The sequence below is a fragment of the Cervus elaphus genome, chromosome 25 (assembly GCF_910594005.1).
Source record: "Cervus elaphus chromosome 25, mCerEla1.1, whole genome shotgun sequence".
Lineage (NCBI taxonomy): Eukaryota > Metazoa > Chordata > Mammalia > Artiodactyla > Cervidae > Cervus > Cervus elaphus.
Genome location: NC_057839.1, coordinates 31,043,763 through 31,068,754, shown reverse-complemented (window position 1 = coordinate 31,068,754; position 24,992 = coordinate 31,043,763). Strand labels below are relative to the sequence as shown.

Below are 24,992 nucleotides of genomic sequence, written 5' to 3'. Positions count from 1 at the left end.
ATAGTCACTGTCAGCATCAGAACTGGACTGATGAAGAGTCTGAGCCAGTTTGACAACTCGTGGGTACTCACAGTGATAAGGAAGCGCATTTAAGCTGGAGGATCCGTAAAGAGGCTGAAGGTACCACCCAGTCATGCATTCAGACAGCAAGCATTTACGCCTCCCCGCTATATTCCAGGCACTGCACCAGGCCCTGGGGATGCAGACCCAGGCGAGACATGCACTGCTCAGGGAAACCGTCCCCGTGGAGAAAAGATTAACAAGCCTATCCTAGGGCACACGGGAGTACGGAGGCAGGCAGCTATCTCGGCCCAAGTTGTCCTCAGGCAGAACAGAAAGTGAGGCTCAGAGCACTCTCTCAGTTCCAAGCAAGACAACAGGATTGTAGCAGCTTTCTCTTGACTGACTGGCAAAGGGGTGGCATTTTAATACAAGCCAAACAGATATCCATCCTTGACGGAGACCCTGGCACGTGCCAGTTGATTCTGCCAATTTTTCATGGACGGAAAGACGGAGCAGAGCAGAACGGGTGAGTCTCTGCAAGTGGAAGAAGTCTCTTAAAAGGGGCTGTGTTTCCTAAAGGGCGCCCCAGAAGGGCTGAACTACTTCTATCCGGGAGAAAAAAGACTCTGGCAGTGTAGGCAAGGGAGGGTGTACGTCTGGAGTCATTTCAAGGCTTTTTCCATCTTGCCTGATGTGACAACAAGGAAGGAGTTGTTCGTTTTATTTATTTATTTCCCATTTTGAACGACTTCGCTTTGCCCCTCTTCCCCGCTTCCATCCACTTGGGTTTGGGTTTTCCATATGACTCATAATTCCTTCCGAAAGTGGAGTCGAATTCATAAAAGTGGTGGAAGCGCGAAGGGAGGGGGAAGCGCGGGGGGGCGGGCTGGGAGCCCCAGGGAGTCTTCACTAACCGACATTCCCACTCAGCCCCCGGCGCGAGCGGCGGCCGGCCTGGGGAATCCAGCCTGCGCTCGGCCGGCGGGGATACTAGCGAAGCCCGGGCGGCCGGGACCGGGTGACTGGGCGGCGGGCGCGGGAGGGTCGGCGGCCGGCGGCGCTGCAGCAGCCTCGGCACGGCCGCCGCCGCCGCCGCCGCCCGCGGGCGCGAGTGTGCGCGGGTGTGGAAGGCCGGCGTGCGGGCCGCGAGGGGTGTGCGCGCGTGAGGCGGAGCGGGGCTCGCCCCTCGCCGGCGCCCGCCGCCCGGCCGGTGATCGCTCTCCGGCCGTCTCCAGCACCCTCGGCCCCCCCACGGCCGTTGGTCCTGGCGGGGGGAGGGAGAAAGTGAGAGTCGGTGTCATCACCATCCATTGTCAGGAGGGGAAGAAATTGGAATCCAGCAGCGGCGAGCAGCAGCTGGGCGGTCACATCTGGGAATGCAAAGCCGACCTCCCCCCCCTCCTCCTCCGCCACCACCGCCTCCTCTCTCACCCGGGATCACTTCCGAAACCACTTCGCCTTCAGCCCCTGCCTCGGCCAGAGGTTTCATTTTTAACTGAATATTTACGAAAGCTGGAAGCGTGCGAGGGGGTGGGGTGGGGTGGAAAATAGCGGCTGCTTCTTTTCCAGGGATTTATTTAATGGGGATGTGTTCAAGGCAAGAGCGAATTCAGAAGGATATCGACGTCGTGATCCAGAAGTCCAGAGCCGAGAAGGACTGCCTGTTTGCAGGTGAGTTCTCGCCTTTCCAGAGCCTCGGACCCAGCGCCAGCTTCCTCTGCCCGCCCGTCACCCCCTTGCCCAGTTTTCTGGCCGCGAGGTGTGTGGCTGGGGATGGGGGGGTGGGTTGCACGTCCCCATCCTTGGGTTCATTTGGCAACAGCTGCTGCAGCAGGAGCGGGAGCCAAAAGGGGGAGGGGGCAACAGCCTCTCCCCTTCTCCCCTCCCCCCGTCTGGGGCGGTCAACCGCTTTGGGGACAGAACCCTGGTAGTCCCAGCAGGGGTCTAGGCAAGGAGCCGAGCAAGGTATTTTTAGTCCCCTGTGGACGCCCGGAGCGTCCGATCCCGCCTCCGAGGTTTCAGCAGCAGCAACCCAGGCGGCTGGTAGGACCCGCCGGGTTTGCGCAATGGGCTGAGCGGCGGCGGCCGGGAATGGAGCCCGCTGCGCTGCGCGGCGCTGGCTGGCTGCGCCCGGCGCCGAGGCCCCCCGGTGGGCAGCGCTGGGCCGATCTCCGGCCGCTTCGGCTCGCTCTAGTACCTCCGACTGGCAGTGTCATGCCCCGGAAAGAGAAGAGATGCCGTAGGTCCCTAAGGCGCCCCGAGCCTCTGCTTGGGGGTCGTCTTTCGTCCATTTTGCTCCCCCTGGAGGGGGACAGGATTTTGCTCCCCCAGCCGCGAGCTCGGCGGGGGCCGCTTCCGGCCGCCCGGACCGGGAAATTCCCGCCGTTGCCATGGCACCCGGCACTTGTTGCGGGGGGCGGCCACGCGCGGCACCCGGCTCGGGGTGCGCAGGATCCCCTCCGGCACCGCTCGGAGAGGGGAACTCGGGGCTCTCCAGCTCTCGCCTCCCGCCCAGCCAGGCCTCCCCTTGGCTCCATCAAAGAAATAAGGGAGCCGAGTCAGGACCAGGGTTAAAAATCCACTCCGGGGGGTAGCTTTTAACAAGACTTTTCGTTTCAGATTTCAGATACTCAGACTCCACCTTTACTTTCACCTACGTTGGCGGCCCCAAAAGGTATTTATGTGTGTAGAGTTGCTTCATTTCCTGTTCACAGGCTGGTGTTTCCTTTGTTCTTAGCGTGTTCCGTGTTCGGGTGTTTTTTTCTTCTTCTTCTCATGTTGTTGTCGTTTAGCCACGTCCCAAGCCTGAGGTCTCTCGATTTTAAATAGCAGAGGGGAAATAAATAGGTTTGATTCAAGTGTTTCTAAGATCACGCCACGGGCCAACAACAGAGCTCTCACACTCTTCGTGCTAAAGGTGTTCTACCGAAGTACCTAGCTCTTGAGCCTTTAGGGATTGCCACAGGCGAATGCAAAACCAGGATATTGGGCATAAAAGACATAAGATGTCACAGAATAGTTTGGTCACATGTGATTTTTCTGGTGAGCTGGGGCTGCACGTTTCTATGTTTTTTGTAGGTTGACATAAACATGTAGTCTGCCAATTCTCCATTTTTTTTTTTTTTTCTAAAGGAGTCCTATTTTGGTTTTCATAGTTAGAAAGAATTTGGAAGTTATATGTAGCTGGAATGTGTAAACTTCTTTCTTGAGGAGGAAGAATGGGAGATGCATCTGTTAATACTAAGTTGTTAGCAGTGTGAAGTAAGCCCAAATCCAATTTTGTGTTTACCACTTAGAGATGAAATTAAACCGTTAAAATAGGCCTTGCTGTCTTCACTTGTTAAGGTAGAATTTTCACCCTGTTAGACCTTTGGGGACACAGTGGTTTAAAAGCAGTGGCCACATCTGAGAACTGTCAGAGATTTAGCTTTGCTGTTAGAACCTGACATTCAATACGGTTTGATCATATTCCAAAATATCTTTTAGCTAATGGAAACATTTAGGAACATATAAATTGCAAAAGAAGCTTTCTTCTGTAAATACATTTTTTAAAAGCTTGGAATTAATGTGAATCTTAAAAATGCTTAGGATATGTATTGCAGTGTACATTTCAAAAAAGCTTGCATTGAAATAGTTATCACATTTCCCATAGGCACAGTGTACCTAAGTGTCAGGATTGGTATATTGATTTGATATACTAGTTGAAAATATAACATGTAGTATAGACTTTATTGAAATTACAGTATTTCTAAATTTTCTATAGTACTGTCATTTTTGAATAAAAAGAATACATTAGAAGAGATTCAGGTAAATTTACGCTGTTCCTACACTTACTATCTGAAGGATGCTGGTGTATGACTAATAACCTCTTGAATTGTTTTAATAGTTAAAAATACGCTATGTGGCCCGCTGAAAACATTCCCCGTGCTTCTGGGTTGATACCTGCTTGAATTGTCCGTTTCACAGTTGTTCTCAAGAGAGGTGTGGACTGGGAAAGCCCTGGGTAGGCTTTTCAGCTAATTAGCTTTATTATTAACAGTAAGATACTTGTTTTGGCCTCAGTTTACTTATCTGTACAAGAAGGGGATGAACCTTACAGTTAATCATTAAGATCTGTTTGCGCTAAGATTCTTTATCAGGAAATTACTGAACTAGTGTTAACACAGCAAGAGGTGGAGAAGTTGTAACTGCCTCCAGGAGCAAGGCCTGGAGATTGGGAGGGATAATTAACTAATTGAGATAACATCAGTTTTCAGTGTAGGAACAAACACCATGGCTGCTCTTAAAGTAAGAGATGTTTCCTTCTCTATGTTATCCTCCTAAAGGATAGTTTTTTCCTTGCTTCCTGATTTAAATAATGGTTCACTTGCATATGTAGTGTGGAACAGCTTGCTTTTTAAAGATTGTTGTGAATTGTTGATGTGATTGCTTTGTCTTTCTAAAAGCTTGCTCTATAAACAGATGTATAAAAGATTGTTTTAGTACTGTAATGATAATACATTTAATATTACCCCTTTGAGGGTTTGTAGCTAATGGAAGAAAATAAATTTTCTGAAAGAAAAAAATTGTTTTCATGAACTACATTGTCTGTATTAGAGTTTGATACTTGTTATGTATTTCTCATTGCTATGTGTCAATCGGACATTTAAAAATGAAAGAATCCTTTGTTTTGATTTAAAATGCTCATCAACTTATTATATTCAGTTGATAGTGTCATTTCGGATTGTTGTTATTCAGTCCCTAAGTCCTGTTCAATTCTTTGCGACCCCGTGGCCTGCAGCATGCCAGGCTCCCCTGTCCTTCACTATCAAACTCATGTCCATTCAGTTGGTGATGCCATCCAGCCATCTCATCCTCTGTCACCCTCTTCTCCTGCCATCAATCTTTCCCAGCATCTGTTACCCGCATCTCCTCCTGCCTTCAGTATTTCCCAGCATCAAGGTCTTTTCTAGTGAGTCGACTCTTCGCATCAGGTGGCCAGAGTCTTAGAGCTTCAACTTCAGCATCAGTCCTTCCAATGAATATTCAGGGTTGATTCCCTTCAGATTGACTGGTTTGATTTCCTTGCTGTCCAAGAGACTCTCAAGAGTCTTCTCCAGCACCACAATTCGAAAGCATCAGTTCCTCGGTCCTCAGTCATTTCATGTAAACTAGACTTATTTTCTTTTTTTTTTTTTTTTTTTTTAGACTTATTTTCTTGATTAAAGGAAGGTGGAGATCTTCTGGAGAGATAGTCTGTGTTTATCTTGAATTATATTGTGCTATCATTTCATCTAAGCCATTGAAAACGTTTATGTTCGAGACATGATTTCAAGAATAATTTTCAATTCAAGTTGTAGATAAAACTTAATCTGCTGTTTCCTCTCTGACACTCTCCAAGAATAGTTACGCTTTGTTCTGAGGCAGAAGTTTCTCTTATATGTTATTCTTCAAAAAAAAGAAATAATACTGAAAATTTTGTGTGTGTGTTTCTGTGGATAAGAGGACATGCCAAGAGGCCAGTGTCAGGACTGGCCATCGGCCTAGTAGGTTGGCCTTTCATTTGGAGGTTGTGAGAGGGGCAGAGTGCCTTTTACATTTGCCCTTCTATCTGTGTGGACTTCAGGTGAGGTTTGAAGGGGAGCAGATGGTCAGCTAGAGGACTGGGTTCATTGGGTTTTCCCTCATGGGAAAGTTCATGGAATTATTAATATCCTCAGCTTTGTATTTGGAAACTTGAGGCTCAGAGAGTTTAGAGAACCGGCTCAGATTTGCTCAGTTAATGATGGAGCTGCCATGTAAAGCCTGCTCTGTCACAGTTCTGAGACCTGTCCTCCTTTCTGTACACTAGTGTTCCCAGCCTCTCTGAGCAATCTCGAGACTCTTGAACATCAAAAAAATGATGCAGACGTTTACCTGAGAGTTGTAGTTTTAGCATCATTTGATTGAGAAATAATGAGAAATGAAGTGTTAAATGTTAAGAATTGATTATTAATGCAATCTACATATGCTTGAAAACTTGGGGTATATATATATTGGGCAAGGTTAATGCATTGTAGCACTGATCCTCACAATGCTTCTGATTCCTGGCCTCCTGGGAAGAACTCCAGTCGTCAGCAGTCCTGGGCCTGCTATAGGCTCCTCCTGAATGCTGCCTCGCAATTTCGTGGGTGTGCTAAAAACTACAAACCAGGAGCCTCCACTGTGTACAGTTTGTAAGCTGATGCAAATTCATTCCTTCCCTGTACTTTGTCATGCTGTTTGTTTACTGTCTTCTTTCTCCCTTATTGGTTGGTAGTAAACTTAAGACCACAGAGATGTGGGGCTCTTGACCTTCTCCTCGCTTGCAGTCACTTGTATAGTCAGTGGTAGAAGCAGCAGAAGGGGCCAGCAAGTGGTGACAGCTGCCGAGAGGCTGGGGAAGCAGGCTGAGTACCTGGGGCCAGAGGTTAAAGATAGAGAGGAGGGGGAGCCCTGAGCGAGTCTGCTCATGGACCCCGGTAGGATTCCCTGACTGAGCTTTCAGCAGGGAAGGTATTGTGACGATATACCTGAGGTTTTAAATGTTGATTGTTAAAAAAAAAAAAAGAAAAAATATGTCAAAAATTTAATTAAAAAACACATGATTTCTCCATCTTCTATTAACATTAGAATTTATTCTCTCAGAGTTTTTATGTGTCTGCATATAAAATGTACACATCTAAAGACTGTTATTATCCTCTCAAGACCTCACTGTTTTTCACCCAAGAATATAACATTAATATCTTTCCTTCAGAAAGGATATGAGGGTAAAGAAATACTTATTGAATGAGGAATTTTCCAGTCAAGGGTGTGCATGATAAGAAATCTAATATTGATTTTAAAAATTATTAATAAATTAGAAATTTTAATGTTTGGTGGAATGTTCAGAGTTGCCTGTAGGTGTACACCCTGTATTGTGTGTCCATGGGTAGACGGACAGCTTTACTTTTTTGAATTAAGTAATTTCAGTTTTGGCTGTGCTGGCTGTTCATTGCTTTGCTGAGACCTTCTTCAGTTGCTGTGAGCGTGGGGCCGAGCATCCTTGAGGTGCCCGGTTTCTCGTTGCCGTGGCTTCTCTTGTCGTGAAGCACAGGCCCGAGGTGCACAGACTTCAGTAGTTGCCGCATGCGGCCTCAGGGGCTGTGACTCCTGGGCTCTGGAGTGCAGGCTCAGTAGTTGTGGCACGTTGGGCTTAGTTGCTCTGCAGCGTGTGAGGTCCTCCCGGGCCAGGGATCACACGGGGGTCCCCTTCATTGGCAGGTAGATTCTTATGCACTGCCCCATCAGGGAAGTAAGTCTCAGATTGACAGGTCTTCTGGCTGGTGGAAAACAATTTCCTAACAAAAATGACCAGGTAGAGGGATACTCAGTTCAAAAAGCCCCCAATCTGGTGATGTCACTCAGGAATGGAATTTCTTGTGAATCCAGAAGTTGCTTACCCAGGTTATAAACCCCATTCTCTGATCTGTTCAAATGTTTCCAGGAGACAGATAATGCAGTTGCTTAGGATAATAGAGAGTTGTGGGGACTGTGGTACACTGGATAGTTTGGTTTTTTCAAAGTATTTAATTCAGTTACAAAAATCAACACCACTCTGGGGATCTTCTGGGGATCCTAATCTACCGGTGCTCCCATTGCACAGTCCTTTACTCATGGGATGTTATGGAAAGAGGCAATCCAGTTGACTGCTAAAGTACATTTGTTTTCTTTTGAGTTTCTTAGAAAGGAGGTATGTTCGTGTGTGTGCAGGAGTTGGGGAACTGGGAGGGTGGAGAAGTAATTCCAGCATCTCAAAAAAGATTCATCAATTTTCACTATGCAAGAAGTACATGTTCATTCTAAAATTTTGAAATATGTAATTATTTTGAAACCTTCAAGAGCTCCTGAAAGTGTCAGAATGAAAAGAATGATCATTTTTTTAAAAAAATAAAAAAATGAGAATGCTTCTCTTACCAATGGGGACCTGTTTTCCATAATTTTTGGTTATATCAATTATTACCCCAAATGATGTTTTTTTAAAAAAATGTGTTTGCTGGAGCCCTGGGAACCTGCCTTGGAGGTTTGGGGTGACTGGTGGAAGGGAGTGTGAAGGAAGCTGAATGAGTGAGAGCCAGGCTTTCACATCCCTTTGTAAATTACAGCTGCTCTATTTAGCTCTTTCTGTTTCGGTATAACATTTTTTTTGAAAAATGTTTCATTGGTAAATGAGTTTTAAAACCATTGACCTAAAGTAATCACCAATTTAACACAAGTTTAACTTTATTGAAGCTTATATATTTTAAAAAAATTAAACTCCATTTATTTCATGGATTAAAATAATACTGCTAATGATGTTTATTGGGCATGTTCTCTGTAAGCTTTTTTGCCTCCCTTACATCCTGTGTTTGCAACAAAGAAGAGCAATAGGTATTCTGTCAGCTGTTGTGCATTTTATAGCTAAAGAAACTGTTGGGTAGTTTAAATAGTTTATGGTTAGTAAGAAGCTGAGTAGGGATATACTGCAGTGTAAGTCAGTGTTTTTGTGAGGTTTTAAGGGGCATGGGTTAGACTGGTGTGACTAGAATAGTTGGAAATGTTTGAGCTTGGACAGGGAATGCTTTTGCTGGTGGAATGTCTGCCAGGGGCAGTACTGAAAATCTATTGCTTGACAGGGTAAGTGCCTGAGCCCAGTGCTAAGCAGTTATGGTAGGAAACTTATCTACATAGACTGTGGAATTCTTGTGCAAATATTGGGCCCATCCACTTAAATTCCCCATCATTTCTTTCAGCAGCATTAGGGAAAAAAGATTAAAAAAAAGCATAAAAGTGAAATTTCATAAGTCTGAAAAATATTTTGTAATTCTCTGCACACATTTGCTTTTGGGTGGATTGTGCTATAGTAGATAAGTATTGCTCTAAGACAGCTGTTACTGACTTAGTATGGAATTTTAATCAAGTTGTTGATATGTAACCTTTCTTTTTTTCGTTCTCTAAATTTCTGCAATCCTGTCTCCCATGTGCTCGCAGGAAGGATTAATCAAAATATGTTTTTATTAATAAGACTTGTCATTCTTGTTTTATCGTGATCATACTTCAGGTTTTCTGTTCAATTATCTCACTTCAGTGCTGGGCAGTTCAACCCAACTCATGCAAACATTTCCTCCTTTGAAGAAGCTTCTCTTCCCAGCCTTTCCTTGGTCAGTTTCACATAATTTGAGCCTGGTATGGGAACTGCAGTCTCAGGTTTCATGTATCCCACCTTCTTCTTTACCTTCTAAGCTCCACCAGCTCTTACTTTGAAATCATCGTTGGCACCTTCATCGCTCCCCATGTCTACACTTGGTCTGGGCCCTGATCACCTTGACTTAGGTCAGTCACTTTTAACCAAGTGTCTTAAAATACTCGATTTAACAGCTACTCACCCATCCAGTTCATTTATACCTGAACTCTTTAAGCATTTATTTAATCAAAGCACTTACCTGCTCAGAAGCTTTCAAATGCAACCACGATTTTTCTCTAGATTAAATTTAATTCCCATTCTTGACTTTAAAGAGCCACCTTTCCCATCCATTCATATATATTTCTCAGCCTTCCAAACGCTAACTCACTGCTGTTTGTTTATTGACCTCATCTCTCTAATTAGCAGCAGTTTGTATTAACTCAGTGCATTAAGCATATATGGCTCTTCAAGGTTTATTGATAGATAACATCTGTGTTGCATAATATTCTTGGTTTGGCTATCAAGATCATGGTTTTTATTATCACAAAGACTGATTGATTTCATCTTTCCTTTGACCACAAATGGCACCTCTGAAAATATGTAATGTGTTCACACAGAAGAGGATAGAGGGAGACCCCGAGTGGAACAAGTTGAGATTGAGAAGACAAAAATGAAACCTGAGGAGGGTGTGTGGGATGAGAAAATAGATCAGTCCCAATCCGTTACTGAATAACAACAACAGCTGGTCTCAATTGTAGTTTATTTGCATCTTGGTGACATCCGGTTTGTGGCTGACACCTTCTTGGTATTAAATGGAGGATGCAAATGATTCAGTGTTAAATTTAAAAGGAAGACATTCACGTAAGCCTTTGAGCAGTCAGATCATTTTTCCTTATACTGAAATTAGCAACCAAGATAGCTTCTTTCTGAACATTTTGAAATGTAGGTTGGAAAGACCTTCCCAATGGCCTGAAAGTGTTCTTAGGATTTGTTAACCAACTTTGAAGTGCTGTAGTTATTTGCATTTTCATCACTGTTTTGTTTAAAAAACAAATACAGGTTGTTATTAGCCAAGATTTAATTGTAAAATATTTACTGTGTTTGAAGTAGAGAACTGAGCCAGAGACTAATATAACTAGTTTACATTTGCTAGACTTTTTCATATCTATGCAGAAAAAAAAGATCAGGCAAAATTGGAAAACAACAGACCAAAATTACTATTAAGGATAGAGCTATATAAAAGAAACAATGATAAGTCGAATAAAATAAGTCACACACATAAAATCAGTGCTTTAAGAAGTAGAACTCTTTTTAGCAGACTGCCCAGAGTATAGTATTTCCTAATATTTCTTAAATGATAATAATATTTTTCCTATGTGATAGCATTTCCCAAACTGTTTAATTAGCTGTTAAGATATGTAGCCAAATATGTCTGGGAAATGCTTAGTTAAACAATATTAAACAATTTTAATGGTTGTCTTCTTAGAGGCTTTTATATATTAGTGTGCATTATGCATACCCAAGAGGTGAATTAACTATTCAGGGTTTTTCAGACTTATTTGATTACAGATCTGGAACATCTCAAGAGAGCTGTTTTGTGGAAAACACTGTGGCAAACTCTGAGTCCTATTTATTAAAAAGTTTTTGAGTAAACAACAGTATAATATAAATGGAAATTGCCGATTCACATTGAGCCCTGAAGAATTTATTTTCAGTCATTTTTACAGAACTTGCTTTATGACAGGGAAAGTCTTAGTTAAAGGCACTTGGCGTTTCATGCCACCAACATTTCTGCATGAGGACTTATTTCTCTGGGCTGCCCACTCTCTCCTCAGTTGTATTGAAGTCATTTATGATGAGAGCTCTCATCTCTTCTTCTTTATGAAAGCACTGAAGTTAGCAGGGCCCTCTTTGGCACATGATTAGAAGTCAGCCTTTTAAGGACATGTTAGAGATAGATAATGATTCTGTGTAGCAGAAGGACTCGTTATGTCCTCTTAAATTCTGCTGCTCTGACTGCAGTAGAGCTTTGTGAACCATCTTTGATGGAGTATATACTTTGGGAGAAGTTGGTGGTGAGAGAAGACTAGAATTTATCTAAATGGTTCCTTTCTTTGACAAATTACATTTAAAAAATCAATGAAGGTATCTCTTTTGTAAAATCATTTGCCTCCCAGTGACCACATGAGAAAATTACTTAAAGGAGTTTTCAAACATTTCTGAGAAGTTTTTCAACACTACTCTGAAAATAAACTCTCTCTTCTTTAAACGGCATCAGTCATTAAACTTTAGGCAGCCACACATTACTTTGGGCTTCCCAGGTGGCGCTTGTGGTAAAGAATCCACCTGTCAATTTAGGATATGCCTGAGACAAGGATTCAATCCCTGGGTCAGGACACTCTCCTGGAGGAGGGCATGGCAACCCACTCCAGTATTCTTGCCAGTCGAATCCATGGACAGAGGAGCCTGGCAAGCTGTAGTCCATAGGGTTGCAAAGAGTTGAACACGATTGAAATTACTTAGCATGCACACACGTTACTTGTGGTAACATATGTGTGGAGAATGAATTGTCTGCTTTCAAGTGCTCTCTTGGGGACAGAGGGTCAGGTCTGTGTTCAAAGTGATTCATGTTAACTTTTGATGTTTTTTTTTTTTCTGTACTGACTACTGTTGTGATTCAGTGGAACCTCACACATACTGAGAATCTAGTTAGTTCTAGGTTTCTCATTTGGAAGTTAGTGTGCAAAATGTTAACATTGAATTTGTAATTGTGATAATACGTTTATTCATCTACATGTATTCGTATCAGCGATCTTCTTCAGAGCAAAGTCATGCATATGAGCCTGTGGGAGCCCTAAGCAGAGGCTAAAATCTGCTTCCTGGATTAAAGCTGGTGCAGTCATCCTTTCTCATTAAAATGCACCACAGCTAGATATGCAGCAGGAAAACCACAGGCCCTCCAGCTGCAAAGCAGTCATTGCTTTATTATTACTACAGAATTGGATGTGATTTCTATAGTGATTGGTGGTGGTGTTTAGTTGCTTTGTCCTATCTGACTCTTGCGACCCCATGGGCGATAGCCCCCCATGCTCCTCTGTCCACAGGATTTCCTAGGCAGGAATACTGGAGTGGGTTGCCATTTCATTTTTAGCTAACGAAGAAAGATGTTTGAATAGTTCACTGCGAGCCGCATTCTTTCTTGATTCTTCTTGGATCAGCCGATCCTTCTGGGAAAACCAGCCTAGAACAGTGAATTCAGTGAGTTTCGATTAAGTGATTTCGATCAGAGTTGCTTATTCTTCACTGAGTTTGTCCCCCTACTGACGAAACTTTGGCCAAGAAAGATTTTAAACTTAATATTTTGAAATCATACTAGTTTGATTTCATTTGAGCTTTCTGTGTTGACTTCCCATGTCATTAATTTAAAATTTCCAGTATCCTCAATTCTTGATGTCCAATATATACAAAATTCTTTCTAGCTGTAAGTAATTGGTAGGGAAAAATCTACTTAGGGTAATAGTTTCATACAAGAGTTTTTTAAAAACAAATGTTGACATTTTCAGCCTTTGGATTTTTCTGGGAAATGTTACATTTCAAACGTACTTTTAGAATTCAGGTGCTTAATACTCCAGATCACTGAAAGCACCAAATGCTGTTGGAGGTGTGGAGCAATAGGAATTGCTTTGGGAATGCCAAGCGTAGGTCCAAGCACTTTGGAAGACAGTTTAGATAGATAGTTTCTTGTAAAACTAAACCTACTCTGACCTGTGATTCAGCAGTCACACTCCTTGGTAGTTACCCAAAAGATTTGAATAATGAATGTCCACATGAAAATCTGCACATGTTTGCAGCAATTTTACTCAAAATGGCTAAATCCTGGATATAACCAACATGTCCTTACATGGTGGATGGATAAATAAACCGTGGTATATCCAGACAAAAGTAGAATGTTTTTCAGTGCTAAAAAGAAATGAGCTGTCAGGCCATAAAAAGACATGAAGTGAAGTGAAGTCGCTCAGTCGTGTCTGACTCTTTGTGACCCCATGGACTGTAGCCTACCAAGCTTGTCCATGGGATTTTCCAGTCAAGAATACTGGAGTGGGTTACCATTTCCTTCTCCAGGAGATCTTCCCAACCCAGGGACTAGAACCTGGGTCTCCAGCATTGTAGGCAGACGCTTTACCATCTGAGCTACCAGCGAAGTCCAAAAAAAAAAAGACATGGAGGAAACTTAAGTGCATTCTACTAAGTAAAAAAAGCCAATCTGAAGGGCTGCATGCTGTGTGGTTCCAACTACATGACATTCTGGAAGAGACAAAACTATGGAGATAGTAAAAGGATCAGTGGTTGCTGGGAGTTAATGGAGAAGGAATGGCTAAATAGGTAGAACAGAGAATTTTTAGAATATTGAAACTGTTCCATGTGATACTATATGGGTGGATAAATGTCATTGTGCATTTGTGTAAATCCATAAAATGTACAACATGAAGAGTGAACCCTAAAAATAAACTGTAGATTCTGGATAATAATGATGTGTGGTATATGGTACTTACTAGTAATAAATGTGCTGCTCTGGTGGGGCATGTTGATGATGGGAGGGGCAGTGCTTATGTTGAGTGCCAAGGGTATGTTTGGACTTCCCTGGTGGCTTATATGGTAAAGAATCCACCTGAGATGCAGGAGACTCAGATTTGTTTCCTGGATCAGAAAGATCCTCTGGAGAAGGGAATGGCTACCCACTCCAGTATTCTTGCCTGGAGAATCCCATAGACAGAGGAGCCTGGTGGGCTACAGTCCATGGGATTGCAAAAAGTCAGGCAGTGACTGAGTGACTAACACTTTCACACATGTTTCATGAGGAATCTCTATATTCTGCTCAGTTTTGCTGTGAATCTAAAACTGCTCTAAAACAAAAAGTCTGTTTAAAAAAATTGCCAGGGAGAAAAAGGCAGGTACTTGCCAAAACTTTTCTTACTTATGATTCAGATCTATAGAAAGCTTAAGGATTTCTGTTTGTATTATACAGGTATATAAATTTAAATCAGGAAAGTATAAAATTAGCTATTTAGTTTTACTAAATAAAAGTGTCTTGGCCTAAAAGTGAAATGGATAGCCTGTATTATGGTTTTAGCATTTAGCTAATTTTGTAAAAGAAAATCAGATTTAAATTAGAAATCAATTTTATTTAAATAGAAATTATAAAACTGTACTGAATAATAAGTATTTTGTATTCCAGGTGATATCAGTAACTATTACAAATTTTCTATGCCTCCAGAATTTTAGTCACCATGTTCTGTATTGTGTTTAGTTGCTCAGTCGTGTCCGACTCTTTGCGACACTATGGACTGTAGCCCGCCAGGCTCCTCTGTACATGGGGATTCTCCAGGCAAGAATATTGTAGTGGGTTGCCATGCCCTCCTTCAAGGGATCTTCCCAACCCAGGGATCAAACCTAGGTCTCCTGCATTGGAGGCGGATTCTTTACCGTCAGAGCCTCCAGAAAAGCCCGTAGTCACCATAGAAATCCAGTATTGATAATGCCAGTGCATTTCTCAAAACCAAGTAGAACTTGGTGCTATCGGCTATTTCTGTGGCTGAATACTGAACTTAAACATAACATATTTTTGAAACATTTCTCTCTTGCACACACATGCACATTTGCACAAACCTGCAAAACCCTGAAATGACAGTGCATTTTAAGCTTTCCCTCTCAACATACAAAGATAACATTCTGAAGTACATTTGCAGACGTTAAGAAAATAATCTGCCTATTTCAGTCTCTCACATACACACATCCCCATATGGTTCTCAAAGATTGAAGGCACAGAGAATTGAATTACTTTGAAATTTTTTTTTTGGTGGGGAGGGATAGGTAAACAAGGAGCATCATATAATCTTTAAAAGTTTTGGTACCACATTATAGCTTTTAGAACCACCACAAACTAATGATTACAAGTTTTACTGTGTTTACAAATTAATTTTAGTCTAAATATTCAGAGATTATGAAATTGTATTTTATATTTTTCAAAGAAAATACTGCAAATGTAGTTTAACTGATAGTTATTTCACAATTCTTTATAACCTGTAACATTACAGCATGGTATAGCACAATTAATTTGGATTATTTTAATCAACCAGTCAAATGAATTAGCCTCTCAAAGTCTAGATTTTATCATCTATGAAATGGCAGTAGTTATCCTGCAGGGTTTGGAGGACTGAACTAGATAATAGTTTGGAAAAGTGTGTTGTTAGTTGTTCAGTCGTGTCTGATTTTTTGCGACCCTGTGGACTGTAGCTTGCCAGGCTCCTCTGTCCATGGGATATCGCAGGCAAGAATACTGGAGTGGGTTACCATTTCCTTTTCCAGGGGGTCTTCCTGACCCGGGGGTCAAACTTGGGTCTGCTGCATTGGCAGGCAGATTCTTTACCATCTGAACCAGCAGGGAAGCCCAGTAAGTTTGGAAGGGAGACCTGAAGACTGTTCTTCGGTTTTGTGGTTTCCTGGAAGGAATCACAGGACTCAAAAGCTGTTAAACTCACTGTTATATTTTATTCTAACAAAAGGATACAGATTAAAATCAACCAAAGTCCCAGGCTCACTGGGCAAAGTCCAGGAGAAACCAGCAGAAGTTCCCAAGTGTCTGGTCAGTAGTGTCACATGGACACATTTGATTTCCCCTGCCATGATGTGTGATAACACATGCAGGGTATTGCCAACCAGTGAAATTCCCCTGAGTCTTGATGTCCAGAGCTTTTATTAGGGGTCAGTCGCAGGCATGATGAGGAAGTCATGGCAACCCACTCCAGTATACTTGCCTGGAAAAGTACCCATGGACAGAGGAGCCTGGAGTCTCAAAGAGTCGGACACAACTAAGCGACTAAGCACACAGCACAACACAGGCATGATGCCCATTTGTGACTGACCTCAGCTACTTAGATTCCAGCCACAAAGCAAAAACACATTTGTTGGCCTAACTGTCTGAGCAAATCCAAGACCACAAGCCTACAGGAACACCTTTGTCACGCAGAAGATTCATTCCAAGGGCCCCAAGCTCATTTCCTAGGAACTGGCCAAGGGCCAGTCTTAAAGACAGACTTTTCCTGGGAGTGTGCAGGGTTTGAACGTCCAAGGCCTGAGTTAACCATTTCCTGCTGTGTCCAGCTCAAGACTTGAAAGAGAAGACAATACTTAATGTAATTATTCATAGCACTAGCCTTGATTCTGCTTCCCTAGTGGCTCAGTGGTTCAGAATTCTTTCCCTGACAGTGCAGGGGACAATTGTTCGATCCCTGGGTCAGAAAGATCCCCTGGAGAAAGAAATGGCAACCCACTCCCACTCCAGTATTCTTGCCTGAAGAATTCCATGGACTGAGGAACCTGGCAGGCTATTTAGTCTGTAGGGTTGTAAAGAGTCAGACATGACTTAGTGACTGAACGACAACAGCAATAAACCCGATGCTAATTCCTGGAGTCTGGACCCCAGGATCTGGCAGAATAAGGGGAGAAATGCCCTATTTTGGGAGGGACAGTTGCCCTGATTGATTTGGAAATACAAAATTCTCTCAATTTAGGAAGGCATTAATTTGCAAGGTGTACTATCATTGAATAGCAACTTCTAGTAAAAATTGTATTAAGTATACACCAAAGTTAAAAAGATAGCCATAGCATATTCTCACATATATAACTGCATGCTATTCTTTTTTTTTTTCTTCGGTGTCTCAAAGTCAAAGTGTCAACCTTTGTCATTTTTAGAGTCTGAAGATTCTCTGGAATCACTGGCCGTTGTCATGTCACTGCAGTATTCCAGTGATACTGACTTGCCTTCCCCAAGTTCTGGGTTCCTCATCTTCACCTATAACTTTAGCATAGTTAGGCCTCCTTTTCTTTTAATTTGAAAAATGACAGGCTTTTGTCTATGTTTCTTATTTGCTTTACCTTGTATTTTTTCCCTTTCTCTCATCGAGTTGTGTAATTGTGAAAATTAAGTAGTTTCTCTGGAAAATCAGTTAAAGTGTATTTTAGGATCACTACCAGAGCCCTTCTCTTGGCAGATCCCTCCTATTGTCTCAGCCTCCCCCATCCTTAGAATGTCTTCATATATTCTGATACATTTGGCAGTATCCCCTGACTTTTCTGGCAGTGTCTGACCTGTAGTGTGACTGTCTCCATAGGGGAAAAATTTTTTTTAATTTTAAGGCTGTGTCATAGCTTTATGCTACAGGCGCGTGGTGATTCCAACACAAGTGACCCAGGGCTGACAATCAAATGAGGCGAAATGTTCGGTTGAGGTCTCAGTTCTCTCTTGCTAACACTGGCAGGTAAATGTCACAACTACTTCCTACATAGCAGTTAAGAAGTTTATCCTTTGATATATATTTTCAGTTAGAAACATGAGTCTTATAATCAGGGAAATTCAATAAAAAAACAAAGACTTACTGAGCCAGTAATCTGAGATAGGCAAATAATTCCTAATTTCTGCTTCTGAATTGCCTGTTACGTTTTGGTCCCAAGCAGATTTCTCATTCATCCCATGTCCTTTACATGCTGGAGAAGCTGTTGGAAGATACAGGCGACTGGAATAACTTTATGCATTCTGATAGCCTAGACATTAACATGCTTAATTAAAGTAGCTGTTTGATAATTTAAATTAATTTGAAGCAATGTAATGAAGGGATTTTTCAGATTTTGTAGAGAGGCTAATTTAGGGACCAACTATTCATCACTAGGCTGACTACCTCCATCTCCTACATTACCCTGCATCAGTGCCCCTTGTTCCTATTTTTCACAGCACCCTCCCGCCTGCTTCCCACACACTATGCGCTGTTTCATTATTTTATTTTTGGACAGTGACTCTCAAGGCTGTTAGGGCTTCCTGGATGGCTCAGCCATAAAGAATCCACTGGCAGTGCAGGAGACGCAGGTATGATCCCTGGGTCGGGAAGATCCCCTGGAGAAGGAAATGGCAACCCAGCCCAGTATTCCTGCCTGGAAAATCCCATGGACAGAGGAGCTTGGCGGGCTCCAGTCCAAAATGTTGCAAAACGTCGACCACAACTGAATGACTGAGTATGCATGCGTGCACTCAAGACTCTTGGAGCTGATACACCAGGCAAAGTGGTGAATGGGAAGGGTGAATGAACATAGAGGTCCTTTGTAAACCATCTGTATTCTTGCTGCTCCTCCATTCACTCTGTCCTCTTCTCTCTGTGTGCATGTCTATTTCAGTATACATTTTGCATGCAGAAATCTGCAGTTTTTTAAGAGCAACTATTATCACAGTTAAAACATGGGGAAATTTATTTTCTTAAAGGAAATACCAATTGGCAGATAAAATTAGATGATTTTTCCCCCCTGAAACTTGCTTAAGTGTATTGATTAACTGCACTCTGAAGAAAAACATCACTGCCTCATAAAATATGTTTCACTTTCACATGCCTTCCACATTCCACTAACTCAAGCATCCTCTTTCTAAGGGTTAGCTCCTAAGTGATGTTGGAAGCCATGTATGTGATAAAAGGGCAGAACTGCAAAATCAGATATAAATAAAAATGAAATCTTGATATATTTGGTACAAATCCATCTGTCCCGTGTCCTTTGTTAGGACCTAAGGGCATGCCTGATTTTCATAAAAGCCATGCGCCGCCATTCAAAGAAGCAAGCAAAAGTTATTTTTGATACCCTACTGAAAAGCACATGGATTACTTAAGTGTATTAGAAATTTTGCAGATGGTTGAAATTTTATGAAATGCTTTTGTGAATTCAAAAGATAGACCCTAGTTTTCTTTTTTAAATTATTGGTTTATTTTTGGCTGTGTTTGGTCTTTGTTGCTGCACAGGCCTTTCTCTAGTTGTGGTGCTTCTCATCGCAGTGGGTTCTTTTGTTTCCGAGCACAGGCTCTCAGGGGCACGGACTTCAGTAGTTGTGGCTCATGGGCTCAGCAGTTGAGGCTCCTGGGCTTCACAGCGCAGACTCCACACGTGTGGTATATGGGCTTAGTTGCTGTGTAGTACGTGGGGTCGTCCTGGACCAGGGATCGAACCTGTGTCTCTTACACTGGTAGGCGTATTCTTTACCACTGAGACACCAGGGAAGCCCAACCCTAGTTTTTCTTAAAAGTTAATTTACATAGATAGTTTCCCTAATAATAGGGTATGAGTGAGTTTTCATTCCAGCTTTAAAGAATGTATATTACCAGAGATAATAAGAATCAAATGCATCCTATCCTGTTAGAAAATGCTACTTTTCCTTGACATTTTAAATGACAAGAATTTAACGACATACCTAAGTGTTCTTTTGTTTCATTTAAAAAAATAGCTTCAGTAAAATACAATTAAGCATTGAGATTTTTTCTTTCAATATCTAAGTTTTTCTTTTCTTTCTTTCTTTTTTTTTTTTTTGTGGCTAAAAATTAAGTGAGTTTAGCTTTGAATCCAGTTATTCATTCTTGAAGAGCTGTTGGGTTGCTGATTTATGAGGTAAAAGTCAGGTTACCATCGTGGATGTGTGTAGTCACTTATAAGCCTCTTCTAGATCCTGTTTACTTAAAATCAGAGGGATTATTAGCATTGGGTGGCTGAAAAGGAGGGTGAATATTCCTCTTTGATATCTAGAGCAGCAAATTTACAGGTTCATTATTCTTACAGCTCAAATTGTCTAAGAGCCTCATATTATGAAATTTAATTTCAGTTTCAGCTACTTGTGAAGCAGTTTATTGAAAACAGGATTAAAGTCCTCATTTTGAAGTTATGGAGGAGACTCAAGAATCACAAGAGAGTTTCTTTCAACCTAAAGTTGAAAGTCTGTGAGTTCAAGGACTAATAAGTAAAAAAGCAAATGATATAGTGTGATTATTAAGGGAGAGCTATTCCTGTAGTTACTGTGGCCTGGTTGAGGAACATTCCAATCCTGAATCTCCCACTTTCTGTGCTCTGTCTCCCCACACCCCATTCTTCTTCAGTTTCTTCTTTTTGAATATGATGTGATTGGAATCCAAATAACCACGCTTGTTAGAATCCTGTCTAAAATGGCACACACTTTGTTCAGGGACCAGAGGGAACATAGGGACATATTTTATGACATACTCTTTGATAGTTTAAAACGATTCTGTATGTTTTGTTTTCTTCTGTATTTAGTTTCATGGTTATCACTGTTTCATATGCTCACACCTGCAGCTTTTGCTACAAAGCAGAGGGTGAGTTGGTTAGATAGCATCACTGACATGAATTGGAGCAAACTTCGGGTGACAGAGGAGGACAGAGGAGGCTGGCATGCTGCAGTCCTTGGGGTCTCAAAGAGTTGAACACAACTTAGTGACTGAACAACAACTCGAAGCAGTGTAAATGTTGCGCCTGTTATCATTGTCCTGTTGACAGATGGCAGTGTATGGGTAGATGGTTGGAATTTTGTTGTTTGAGTGAGACTGTGCCTTAGAAATTTGTTTTCCCAAGTAACTATGTTCTGTACTTCTCCTGAGTGGAGAAATCCAGGTCTGAACTAAGCATAATTGAATACACAGCAAGGGGAGGTAGTATAGGGAATAACATTTGATGCTACTTCCTTTCCTTATAATTTCTTCATTGTATTTTAATATGAACAAGAAGTTTTTCTACCAAGAATTTGAAAGTAACATTTTGCGAAGGTAAATTTTAATAAAATCATTTGGGCTTATTTATAGTCGCTTAACATTTTCAGTCCATGTGTTAATATTAGTTCTACTTGCTAGAGAGAAAGTACATAAATGGTGTTCAGTGTGATAATCACCTTATTACTGCAGACACATAGAAGTTTGGCATTTTTAATATCAGATGTTTTAAGTTAAGAGAACTTGCCACTGTCCCACAGCAGAGACAGTCTCTGCTTGCTTGTGTCTCTTTAATCTTTCTGTGATAAAATTAAGCCTAGAGGCCTTATGCTATTTTAAATTTTCAAAATGAGGTCACGTAAATGTTGTGTCAGACTTTTAATTCATGAGTAGTATCCTCATGAATAGTGAAGGTAAGTTATATTTATATCCTACTACTTGCTTAGCTGTGGATCAGCAGAGGTGAACAGAGAGCAGTTACTTTCAAATGTTGGTAAACTATTTTTCTTGATCTCATATGGGTATGATGACCTTTTTTTTTTCCTGAACATCGAAACGTATGGTCCAAGTGTGAGTACATTTGGGGAAGGCAAGATGAAATGCTTCAAATTAGGGCTGACCTGGAAATTTTGTGGATTTGGAGGGGGAGGGAATGAAAAGGAACTTAAGGAACTTTAAAAGCAAGAGAATGAATAGTAGAGAGGATGGATTAGCAGCTGAGCTCAGGGATCCCAGGGATTTATTTTGAAGAGATTGAGGAGAATTCCTGTGGTTTATGCCGCAGGGGATCAAATTGAAAGCCTTCCACCTAGGAAATGATTTAAATACCCTGGTGCTATACAGAGTGTGAATGCTTTATTTACTTTGAGGAAGAGGTTTAACCCTTCTCATAGATTTCATCAATTTCACATGTAATGCAAGTACACTTCCCCTTTGGCTATTTTACAAGGACATTGAGGATTAATTAAATTTAAAAGAAAGTAGTGTATTGAACCCCCAGGAGGCAGAGGAGCTATGTGTTATTTTCTCATCATTCATTCCTTATTCATTCATTTTGCAAATATTTGTTGAATATCAGTTACAATGAAGACACTAGAGCAAGGTGTTCTAACTGGGAATATAAAGATGGATGATGAGTGTGGCTTCTGCCCTCATTACGTATTGTGTTCATAGTTTATTTTAAACATTTCCATTCTAATATGATTAATGGTGCAGGGACATAACATTGCCAGTCTCAGCAATAATTAATCTTAATAATTAGTGAAGACTAACTTCACTGATACATATTTTTACTTTGTAAATTCACTTTTTTCTTCTAAATTTAGAACTGCTCTACCTTCTACTGTAAGAGAAGCACAACATATACATTTTTCTATATTATAATCATTGCTGTGTGGATGCCTTTTTCTTACAGAAAAGCACAAATTATAATAGTAAATCAAAATAGACCCCTCATATAATACTTCTTCCACTAAAAAATATAGGTCATATTTTAGATGGCACGCTGAGAATAATTTTAACCACATATTCGTATTTGTGAAAATATTGCTAAGTAGAATTTAAAAAAAGTCTCTACTATTCATGTTCTTTAATTAGCATTAAAGAAGCATAAATTAATCTACAGCTTGAATTAAAACATATGTTAATTACCAAAGACAAAAATTTAGACATTTCCAATAAGCATTTGTAATTTATTTTAGTAGAAAAATGCACACTATTTTGCAAAACGGCTGATGGAGGTGTCCTAGCTTAGATGACTTTTATAGCTAATTGGTTCTTGAAGTTCACTGAATAATGAGTGAACAATTTTGACTACCAGCCTGAAAGTGTTAGTCGTTCATTTCAGTCTGAGCAAGTGAAAGTAGATAAATCTGTAATATGTGCCTGGTTCTCTCCTTTGGGTTTGAAAAGAAATAAAGACTCTCCTTCCTGAATGAGTAGAGAAGAGAAGGGAATTTCTCTCCTTGATTATTTCTCAATTTAGGTTTGTGTTTTTGGAGAAGGAAAATAGTGCTGGAATCAGTAACCTTTGTCACTGCCAAATAACAGAGCTGTGACGATGTCCTGGGTGGGGATGAAAAAATACTGGATGAAGAATAACGATAAGTGACAACTAAAGTTTTATATATATTCATATATTCTATTTCTCTTCATCTTACGTAATGTTATAAAAATGATAAAATGAAAAAAAAAATGATAAAATGCCTAAATGTAGTTTTGACAGAGCACCAGCGTCCAACTTCTGCTTCAATTACATGAGCCTATCAGAAACCTTATGAGGATATTTTGGGGCTAACCTAATGTTATTTGGAGCCAGTGTCAGGAGTGATTTCCAGGACTCACTTGACTTCCATATTTATAGCCTGGGTTTTTAAAAATGGTTTTTTCACTTTGGCTACTTTGAAAGCAAGGAGTTTAGTAAGTGTAACAAATGACATATTTTTCTATTTCTGCCTCCTGTTCTTTTCCCAGAAGCAGGAGGTGGGTGAAGTCTCTCTGTAGGTGGTGTGCTTACAGGGCACTCAGGGGTCCTGTGGTTCTGCTGCAGCTCCATTCTCATGAAGATCAAATCATTCAACATCTCTGTGGCTTCTGCTGTCCCACTTATAACCTATAAGATAAGCCTAGACTATAGGCCCCTTTTACAGAAAATGCAGATTTTATGACATTTCTTCTTCTTCTTTTTTTTTTTTTGCACATAAAGTGTTATTTGTAGTTGATTAGAGAATAGGGATAAGCACACCAGGATTTCTGGAATGTGATGATCATTCTCGGAGCATGGAACACACGCAAGCTGCGTGTCTTGACATTTGTGTATGTCAAGATGCCTTCATTTGCTAATAATGGAATATTCAACTTAGTTGGCTGAAATAAAAGACTTTTCTTGATTATTTCACTCCGGAATCAGTGAAAAATTGAGTTTATGGGTTGATTAATCGGAGTTTATCAATGTCTTCAACTACTTGGTTTTTTCCCAAAGTTGACTGTTGTCTTCTGTGTCAGCTAGTACGTGTCACTTTCTCCAGGGATTGCAAGACAGCTGCAGACCACTCCAGTGGTTTTTCCTTTCCTGTATCTAAACAGGGGAGATGCTTTCAGAAGCTTATTATTTTGGGCCTGCATTCCATGTCTCATTGCTAGAGTTGGGTGTCAAATTAGCTACCCTGAGAAAGATACAAGACGATCATGGACAGTGGGAACATTTCTGGGAAAAAAACGAATAGATGTTGTTGGTGTGACAACCACACAGTTCACCAGAGAGAGTTTTTTCATTTCGTGATGTGTCTTCCTGTTTGGCCTTGGAAAAGCTACAGAACAATTGGATTTATCTTCAACAAATAAATGTTCTATGCTGTGTGAGACTAGTTCATTCTCACACACAACTCTTACAAACAGAAGACTCTGCTTGGTTTGAGTGTGCTTGGGGCAGGCTTCTGTAGTCACTAACGGTAGTTTTGCAACAAACCTCAAAGATCCCTGGTGAGGAGGCATTGCAAAAGAAGAGACTTCACAGGAAACAGGTCAGAATATATCATAATGAACCAGGTCTTTCCAGTGCAGAGGGTGGCAATAATGATTGGTAAATATTTTATTCTTTTAGTTAATATTCTACAGTTCACTTGATTTTATATTATTGATGTGATTTCAAACTCACATGTATGGCTTAAAATATTTATTAATACTTTAAAACTAATAATGATGGAAATTAAAACTCAAATAATTCTCATCTCTTATTACATTGTAATTATGAAAGTTCTAAATTAATATTTATATAATGCCTAGAAGTTAACTCTAGCTTGACTCTTCAAGTAGCATTTAAATTCTTTATTGAAAGAAAACCACTTATGTGTGATGAGTTGTTATGTTATTTTATTCCTTTTATTATATAGCTTTGTCAGTTCAGAAAATTAAGAATGTTTTGATATATTATTGGTTGAGCTGTGGCTCAAGGCACTCAAACAAGAAAATGATTGCTTTGGTGATCTTGGACAAATTTCATCATTCAGAATGACTTCCTTGTTTGTGCCGAAGGAATGGGGTGGGGTGTGGCAAGATATTTAAATATGAAGACTGTTTCCTGCTGAGTTTTTCAGGGGGTGCTCCATTTTCCCTGGGGATTATTAAGCTGTTGTTTGGCCCTCTGGCCTTCTGAGGAAGAGACTAGTCCACTAGTTAGCTGAGTTGTGATTTTTCTAGGGAGCTGGGGG

At 40.9% G+C, this 24,992-nt stretch overlaps 1 protein-coding gene across 4 annotated transcripts in view; it reads left to right on the top strand.

Moving 5' to 3' along the window:
* The first annotated feature begins 235 nt into the window (after positions 1-235).
* The window catches only part of PARP8 (poly(ADP-ribose) polymerase family member 8), a 187,905-nt gene continuing 163,148 nt past the window's right edge, over positions 236-24,992 (top strand). For 2 of the 4 annotated variants that reach the window (XM_043887117.1, XM_043887118.1), the window contains exons 1-2: positions 1,762-2,242; positions 2,623-2,677. In XM_043887117.1, coding sequence (XP_043743052.1) covers positions 1,777-2,242; positions 2,623-2,677 — 521 coding nt within the window. In that variant the 5' untranslated portion in view covers positions 1,762-1,776. Of the gene's footprint in view, positions 530-1,139; positions 1,486-1,572; positions 1,675-1,761; positions 2,243-2,622; positions 2,678-24,992 lie in introns of those variants that run through there. The other 2 variants (XM_043887120.1, XM_043887119.1) reach the window with 2 other exon arrangements.